This window comes from Oncorhynchus tshawytscha, linkage group LG27 (assembly GCF_018296145.1).
Source record: "Oncorhynchus tshawytscha isolate Ot180627B linkage group LG27, Otsh_v2.0, whole genome shotgun sequence".
Classification (NCBI taxonomy): Eukaryota; Metazoa; Chordata; class Actinopteri; order Salmoniformes; family Salmonidae; genus Oncorhynchus; species Oncorhynchus tshawytscha.
The window spans coordinates 16,481,882-16,490,136 of NC_056455.1; the positions used below are offsets into that span (position 1 = coordinate 16,481,882).

General features: G+C 43.3%; 1 protein-coding gene across 1 annotated transcript; it reads left to right on the forward strand.

Annotated features, from left to right (window-relative positions):
* The first annotated feature begins 1,911 nt into the window (after window positions 1–1,911).
* Window positions 1,912–7,556, forward strand: LOC112234953 (forkhead box protein J1-A-like). Its single transcript, XM_024403279.2, has 3 exons — window positions 1,912–2,066; window positions 2,856–3,501; window positions 4,406–7,556. Exons 2-3 carry the CDS (start codon window positions 2,911–2,913, stop codon window positions 5,267–5,269), a joined length of 1,455 nt encoding a protein of 484 aa, XP_024259047.1. The 5' UTR covers window positions 1,912–2,066; window positions 2,856–2,910; the 3' UTR covers window positions 5,270–7,556.
* The last annotated feature ends 699 nt before the right edge of the window (window positions 7,557–8,255 follow it).

Sequence of the window (8,255 nt, forward strand, 5' to 3'; positions counted from 1 at the left end):
TATGATTTAGCGCCATCTCCTGTCAATGGAAACGCATTGTCACAAACCCTAACTTTTGCCTGAGTCAAAGTTCGAGAGAAGTTTATTTTGTGATGTGCTGCAAGTCATTCTTATACAGGGGGATTAAACATTCAATATCTCAGATGTTGATCATGTTTGAGTAATGAAAATGTCTAAAACCTGTATGAATTCAAAAAATCTGTGACCTATGCATATTTATTTTGTGTGTCTTTGTCCATAGGTGGCTGTTTACTAAACTCATATGCATCAGGTTTAGTTTCCCAATAATTCACTTTTTGTTACAGTTTATCTTGTTTGAGTTGATGATTGATGATAGCAATAAAGACTGTAGTTGTGCTGAGGTCTGTTGGGTATTCCCCAGCTTTGTCCAGCTGTGACCCTGCCAATGTCATTGGTGTCTAATCTCTGTCCCTTCCCTATTTCCCAGACAGCCCTCAACTCATCTCCCTGTCAGCATTACTGTGATTGGCTGCTCGCTTTTCTGACCTCTGACTTCTCCTCATGGTGGGCAGAGGAGGAGGGCCGGGGGCTGGTTCAGAGTCTGACATGAACAATCAGGTCTGGTCAGAACACCAGCCCTACAGGGTCCAACAATGGGCTGTGGATTTCGCGGTTGAGTGGCAAAAAGGGCCGACTGATACTAAGCAGAAAGTACTCAGAGAACTGGCCCTGATCCTATCCTCCATCACTCTCACTCTCTTTGTCAGACTGATCTCGCTGATTGGTCTGTTGTTTTTTTCCTTGTCTGCCCTCGCCAAACTTGGTAGAGAGTGCTAGGTACACAAGAGTTTCTCCCTTGGTGTAGGCTACATGTATGGTAAAATTTATAATCTGTGATTGATTCATTTAGTAGTAGTCATGTAGTAATTTTTACCATATGACGACAACAAGTTATTACGATGGAGGATTATAAAATCGTAACTGGTTATGATTGAATGAATTAGCGCCCCTGCGATAGGGTCTTGGAACTTGGATGTACCCTTTGGACATCCAGGAGGGTGTGCGTCTGTGAAGGAATGTACTTCTGTTAATAAGACAGAAAAGGAAAAAAAAGAGAAACAAAAAGTTTGGCCCCTTTGTTTGGACGCTCTATTAGTGTGGCTGAGTGGTTTCCTGAGACTCTTGACAAAAGCAACTGTAAAGCAAAAAAAAGGCTTCCTCATCTCTTGAGTTCTGTCCCCACTCCAGAGCTGGATGTCTGCTTTTTTGTTTATCATTTTTTTTGACAACTCTTTCTCAGAACTGGGTCAAACACTCCAAAATGTCTTATCTTCAATGCCACTTAGAGTTTACTCTCTGCTCCTCATTGCCTTTCTCTGCAAAGTTTAGGATGAACAATTCATGTACAATTTTTGGGGACAAAAACCCCCAGATTTTTTTTATTTCCAGAATTCACTTCCAAAGGTTGTCGCAAAGCCGCATTGTCTGCAAGGTATTGGGTTAAATACCCTACTCAAATTAATATAAATATATATTGTATTATTATACCAACTCAATCTGCTTGAACATTTAGATAATGTCTATTTATGCTGTATGTCAAAACCGTTCCATTCAACACATTTAGTCAATTTCCATTTAAACTCATCTGATGGGATAAAGATCAATCTGATTTTTAAAAAATAAATAAAATACAAAAATCCTATGTCCTTCCAACTCCCTTTTGGGACACAAGACTGGATTTACTTGCGTGACGAACAAACCTGAGTGAGACTGATTAAAAATGAAGCACTATAGCAACAACCAAGCCAATAGAAGTACGGGAAGCTGTTTACAATGGGTGTACCGTTTCTATGGTTGCCGGACAAACCTCCTGCACCAGGTATTAAACTGCCCCCGGAGAGATCCTTAGCCGCTGCCACTGTTATAAAGACTTGTTTTTGAGACGTTGAATTGAACAAGCGCGCATCAGAGCGCCAAAGACATCTTGAGGTATTTTTTCATACATTTTCAACAGGTGCAAATCCTCAAGGCTAAAACGAGATTAATAATTTATCAATTGGCCATTTGGATTGTAAGGTATTTTCTCAGCATTATATCAGATCAAGGTAAGTTTGTCATGTTTTTACATTATTTTAATTTTAAAAATTAAAACATATTATAATTAAGTAGGTTATCATTAAATTGTAGCAAATTATTATTGATATCTTGCCATAAATATACAAAGTTGTTAATTGTAACTGTTGTAAGGTTTTGTTGTAAAGTGAAATTACTAGCTAGCTATAAGCATCTTCATATTTTTTCAAATAATTGAAACACTTAAATTAAATCATCTCAAATATCTGATTTGGCACAATTCATTCATTTGTCAATAGCCTACTCTATTTGATCACGTTTTGAGTCGTTTATCATAAATTCACTCGACATATATAAGTTTATAACAGTGCCTTTGTCTCAGCATTTGTGTGGAGAGTCCCGTTTTATGGCTATAAGCTATTACGTGTAGATAGTTAGGCTAGACTGCGCTCCAATCACTTTTCACACAAGTTCTATGACCTCCAGACAGTCAACATCGGAACCAGTAAGAATAAACATTGCAGGTCTTTCGCACATAATGCCATTAATAACAGTCTTTATTCTGGGATTACAAACCCATGCACTCCTTTTGTTAAGCAGTTTCTAATCAAATATCAACATTTGAAAGATCTCAACTACATGCAGCTATTGTTCCTACAATTTGTTTCCCTACAATTCACTGAATAGAACATGCCATTACCACAGAGAGAAACTATTTCAATTTACCCCCTGACATGCCTCAAAGGGCTCTGTTTTCAAATAGGGCTATCATTGTCCTTTTCAGCTTTGTTCATGTCGGGGGTATATTTTCTCCTTGTCAGGCTGTTGTCTGGTGGTATAGGGGGGAGCTTTAGCCATCGGAGCAGAGGGAGGACCATGCTGTCTCTAAGCTGTGCAGACCCCTGGCCCGAGGGCTCGGTGGGGCTGGAGGAGGAAGTGGTGACTGCCGCTGCTCATTCTGAGGAGCTGGACCTGGACGACAGCTCAGCCTCAGCAGGCTCCAGCAGCACTGGGGGCTCTGACAACCTGGATGACAGCCTGACCAGCCTGCAGTGGCTGCAGGAGTTCTCTATTGTCAATGCCAATGGGCCTCAACAGGCTCCTCTCTCCACTCACCACCAGCCTCACTTCTTCGGCCATCAGCAGCTGGGCTCCGAGGCTCCCGCTTCCCCTCTGGCTGGTGACCCTGCATCCATAGGGATGCCCCTCACCCCAGGCAAGCCCACAGCAGCAGCCTATTGTAGGATGCAGTCCCTGTCAGCCCTCCCTAGCCTGGTGTCCCATGGTCACTGCCCTGATGAGGTGGACTACAAGACAAACCCTCATATCAAACCACCTTACTCCTACGCCACACTCATCTGTATGGCCATGCAGGCCAGCAAGAAGACCAAGATCACCCTCTCCTGCATCTACAAGTGGATCACTGACAACTTCTGCTACTTCCGCCATGCTGACCCCACCTGGCAGGTAAATGTTGCTAAAGTCACACCCACACACACACTTGAAAATGGCTCTAATGGTATGCTTTAGACTAGGTCCTGTGAGAGGCTCTCAGTCACGTTCGTAACTTGACTATGTCTCGAGCAGCCAGAGAGTGAGAGACAGAGAGAGAGAGTCCTCTTCAGCATCTGCCACAGAGGGCTCTGTGTGTTTTGGAGTGGGGCCAAGATGCAGCTGGGCAGTTTTTCTTTAACAGGAACGAGTAAGAGCACAGTTCTTTTCAAAGTCTGTATATTGAGAGCTCTGGGCTGTCTGCCACACTCTGATCAAGCATTAGCTGCTATGGTTTATGAGAATTAAGGGCTCTCATGGTACAAAGATGGCAGCAAATACTCCCGTAACTTACAAAGATTGTAGCAAATACTGCCTTGGATGTCCCCTTACTTGGCAGTGGGCATCTTGCATAAGAAGACTTCATCCCCCCACAACACACATTTTAGTGTGTGTGTGTTTTTAAACCCATTACATTATTTTTCAGAAATAGCTCCCAGGTTTTCTGCTTGAGCAAGGAGAGGCAATGGGGGAGTATGGGGAGGGGCAGTATGGCATCAAAAGTGCAGATTCCCCATCAAAGGGAAGAAATTCTCTGGAAAAAGTTTCTGGATAAATGATTAATTAAGTCGTTAGCCGTAATCCCCGGTTCTAGAAGTTATACTAATTTCCTGAGCATTCTGTTATTGTAAGCCAGTGCATGGGGCAGATAATATTTAACAAAGGTCAGCAGGTCACTCGTCTGCTGGGGGGAGGGGGGGGGGCAGTGTTGAGCTCCTGATAAGACTGAATGCAAGAGTACACAAGCTAATATATTTGATGGACCAGGACTGAATGTGTACTGCCATGTCAATCCTGTCCCCCTCATGCGCTATTTCAGAACTCCATCCGGCACAACCTGTCTCTGAACAAGTGTTTCATCAAGGTTCCGCGGCAGAAGGATGAACCAGGGAAGGGGGGCTTCTGGAAGATCGATCCCCAGTACGCAGAGCGGCTCCTCAACGGGGCTTACAAGAAGAGGGGGATGCCCCCTGTCCAGATCAACCCTGCCCTGCAGAACAGGCTTAGGGCAAATCCCCAACCCCTGCCCAGGGGCCTCTGCAATCCCACAGGCAGCCAAAGTGGGCTGTGTGTCAATCCAGAGGCTCAGCAGCTCCTCAGAGAGTTTGAAGAGGCCACTGGAGCCGACCAGAACTGGGACCCCTGTCTGGCCGAAGGCACCATGCTGGGGGCATGGCCCATGAGAAAGGGAGGCCCTGGACACAAGAGGAAACACACACTGGGCTCCAGGACTGCCATGGTCAAAGTCCCCTGGCGCTCCAGCTCTCCTTTGCTGTCTGTGGAGGAGTATAGGGAACTGGGCTCCCTGAAGGGGAATTTTGACTGGGACGCCCTCCTGGATTCTGCGCTGAGCGGGGAGCTGAGTCTGGACGGAGGGGGTCCACTGAGCCCCATCCCCCAGGAGGAGGACCTGATGGTGCGGGGGACCCACATCTGCCCCCTGGAGGCCCCCACGGGGACAGCAGGCAGCAGCCACGTGCTGGCGGAGACCCAGAGGAGCAGCGGAGCAGACTTTGAGGAGACGTTCCTGGCCACAGCATTCCTGCAGAGCCCCTGGCCAGAGGAAGAGGAGCAGGGATCTACCAACTTCCTGTGCAGCTCCACAGTCAACCTGGAGCAGCTCTTTGACCTGGGAGACTCCCTCGGTGGTGACCTCAGCAGTAAGATAGAGTATCTTCTCTAAAGACATGTTCTCCAATTCTTTGGCCTTCAAGACTTGTTGACTATACTGTGATGATGACACTACTAGATTATTGTTTAAAAAGAGAGGCACCACATGAACTAAATGGACCTTTTACACATACACGTTTTTAAGATTTCTAGATTATGTTTTTTGAAATTGGTACAATAATGGATGACATCATTAATACCTACAGAGCAAAAATGCCACAATGAACTGCAGTATTCTAAATGATTACTGGACAAAAACTATATCAAACCTACTGTTGGGACCATGACATTGGATAATAGACATTATCAATAAGACTTCGCTCACAAAGAGAAACAAAATATTCCTGTCTGAGGACAGGAAAACCACCAATATGTCTTTGTTTACATTCTGAATATATATGTGGTATTGAATGGATTGCAGGTTGACATGGATAGAGGAATTGTCATCCAGGCACAAGGCGAGCAACAGAACATTGGAATCGACATTTTAGAAATGTACATTTATTTTGCATTAGATGAAATTACAAAGTCAGACTTTACAGTGACTGTACTCTTTGAAAGTTATGGACAGTTTCGAGATGCAAGGCAAGAGCAAATTATGAGTTGAGGTGTTGTACCTGACAGTGATGCAACGTTTTAGCTGCTTAAGAATAGTTGGTTTAGCATGCTGAATATTTCATAAAGGTTTAGATGAATCCACCTCACAGGGAATACTATTATTTGTTGTGAAGATCTCTGGAATGTATGCATCAGACTTCAGGAATTTCGGTCCTGTACTGAATTTTCTACTGAAATGCTGAATGATCTGACTTTTAACGCTCTGTGGATGCAATTCTGAAAATAGTGTCTATTTAATATCAATATACAATATCTGTAACTGAAGTGAAAGGAATACTATGATGATCAATGAAGAGATATTTGCCAAATTACTACTAATTAGAAGAGTTTTTAGACTTAAAATAGTTTTATGTGTGGGGTTTTCTATAATGACTACTTTCTGAATGCATTCTTTGAATAATGAGCTTTTCACTTTAAATGTATGCAGAACAATTTAAAACAGGTTGTTTTTAGCAAGCTTAGGATTGTCATATTATCAGCAGAGTGTAAATTTATATTTAATAATCATTAATTCAACACATTTCAGTGAGTTAACCAGTTACAGAGAGCAGTAGAGGACAGATCTGGATGTCATAAAGACAAGTTCATTCCAATGCAGAATAGCTCAAGGCAAGCTTCTCCTTTGCAAAGGTTTCAGTGGCTTGTCAATGAATACCCGACCTTCACGTTAGATGTGCAAAGAACAACACTTGGGACCAGAAGACCAGCAGTGTTAGAGGCTGGGTTTTCACCAAGGAAAGCTGATGGAGGCCTATTGGTCAATAGAAGGACACAATGCAAAAAAGATGACATAAATAAGCAGGAATTACATGAACAAATGTTGAGTTATGAGATTTACCAGGAAATTGCTGTCTTTCCTCTGGTCTTACTAAACCAAATCACACGGTTTCAAGACATGAGTGAGTCTTAAAGGTCGACTTATGGCACAAAAAACGGTAAATTTTCAAACAGAAATGGGGTGTACCTTTGGTGGTTCGTCGAAGTGTCATTCTTGTCATGCATGCCGCAACCGATGTAGACAGTTTGTTAGCTAAGATACCCACTTTAGCTAGCCAATAACTCCTCCAGTGTGTTGACGTCATTTCACAGGATTTGTGTTTGGAAAGAAGCTGTAGAGGTCGGTAAGAAATGGCCCTTCTGTAACCAAATATCTTATTCATAAATTGTGGTTGTGTTTTTAAGCATTAAATGACCTAGTATGATGGTGCATTGATCAGTTATACAGTTTAAAGCCGCTATTTTTGTGTTTTTACCCAAAGTCGACCTTTAACATGTATATTAAAATGTACTAATAGTCGTTATCTTGCAGAATAACTACTCCTGGTTTATTAGTGTTGTAAATCCACCATGAAGTGTGAAAGTGCAATCAATGTACAGTGAGTGATACTTGGTCTATTTTACATTACATTGAAGGGTAGTAATGCAGTGGACTTCGTCAGACCCAGTTCATGGTTTATTGTGGTACGGTATGGATACATTCTGATGGAAGGAAACTCCTCCTTTAAAAGTGAATGAACTACTACAATATTTTGTCAGTTATGTATTAGCTCTTCCAAAACACTGGTCGTCCAAGTTGACCCTATTGGCATCATACCTCAAGATTTCTTTTTATGGAGATATGCATTCATACTCTGTTTATTTTTCTGTTTTTCCTTGACAATAAAAAAACCTTCAAACTTGAATGAGTTTACGTACATCTGGGTGCGGTGCTTTTGAAGATGTCTATCTGTCTTTCCGTCTTTTTATCTCTGTCTCTATTTTCTCTCTGTACATTCCTGATTCCACCCCATTAGTGTGTCTCCTGTGTGTGTTGGTGTGATTAACGCTTGCCTTTTCCTGCTCATCTCTTTTCGGGGGTGACTGGGCTCAGGCAGTGGATTGGGGTCTTTCTCTGGCTTTTGTCTGTGCTCAGTCAGACACTCCCCCCCCAGGGCTCTGCTCTGTGCTCGTCTCACTGGGTCAGTTTGGGGTCTAACAGGAACAAGTGTCCCACGCCTCCATATATCACTATCCTGTCTGTTCTGGACCACACCGTCTCTCTCTACTTCCGAGGATTAGCTAAGTACCATGTTCAAGGAACTATATGAATATTTCCCTGTGGCATTTTCAAATGAAGCCCAGTGTATAGCTAGCATGTCATGGTGTCAAAGACTGAGACTGTCTTTACCACACGAATGCCTCATGAGGTAATCAGGAAAAAGTTGGAGCACACAGGTGAGAAATCCTATACCTCTGTATGGTGGACTGGACACCCAACCCTCCACGGGAAGGGTACGGTTCTCCATCTCCATCCGTAGTGCTCTCTGCTTGAGAAAGGAGAGCTGACAGTCTGAGTTAGCCTTCTCCCCCAGCCCAGCTCCACAGAGGCCCCCTGGACAGCA

What these genes read in the sequence shown, in the direction of transcription:
- LOC112234953 (XM_024403279.2), top strand. Translation starts at nt 2,911, where the DNA reads ATGCTGTCTCTAAGCTGTGCAGACCCCTGGCCCGAGGGCTCGGTGGGG. An exon ending in ATGCTGACCCCACCTGGCAG is followed by an intron (nt 3,502 to 4,405) that starts GTAAATGTTGCT and finishes GCGCTATTTCAG; the next exon opens with AACTCCATCCGGCACAACCT.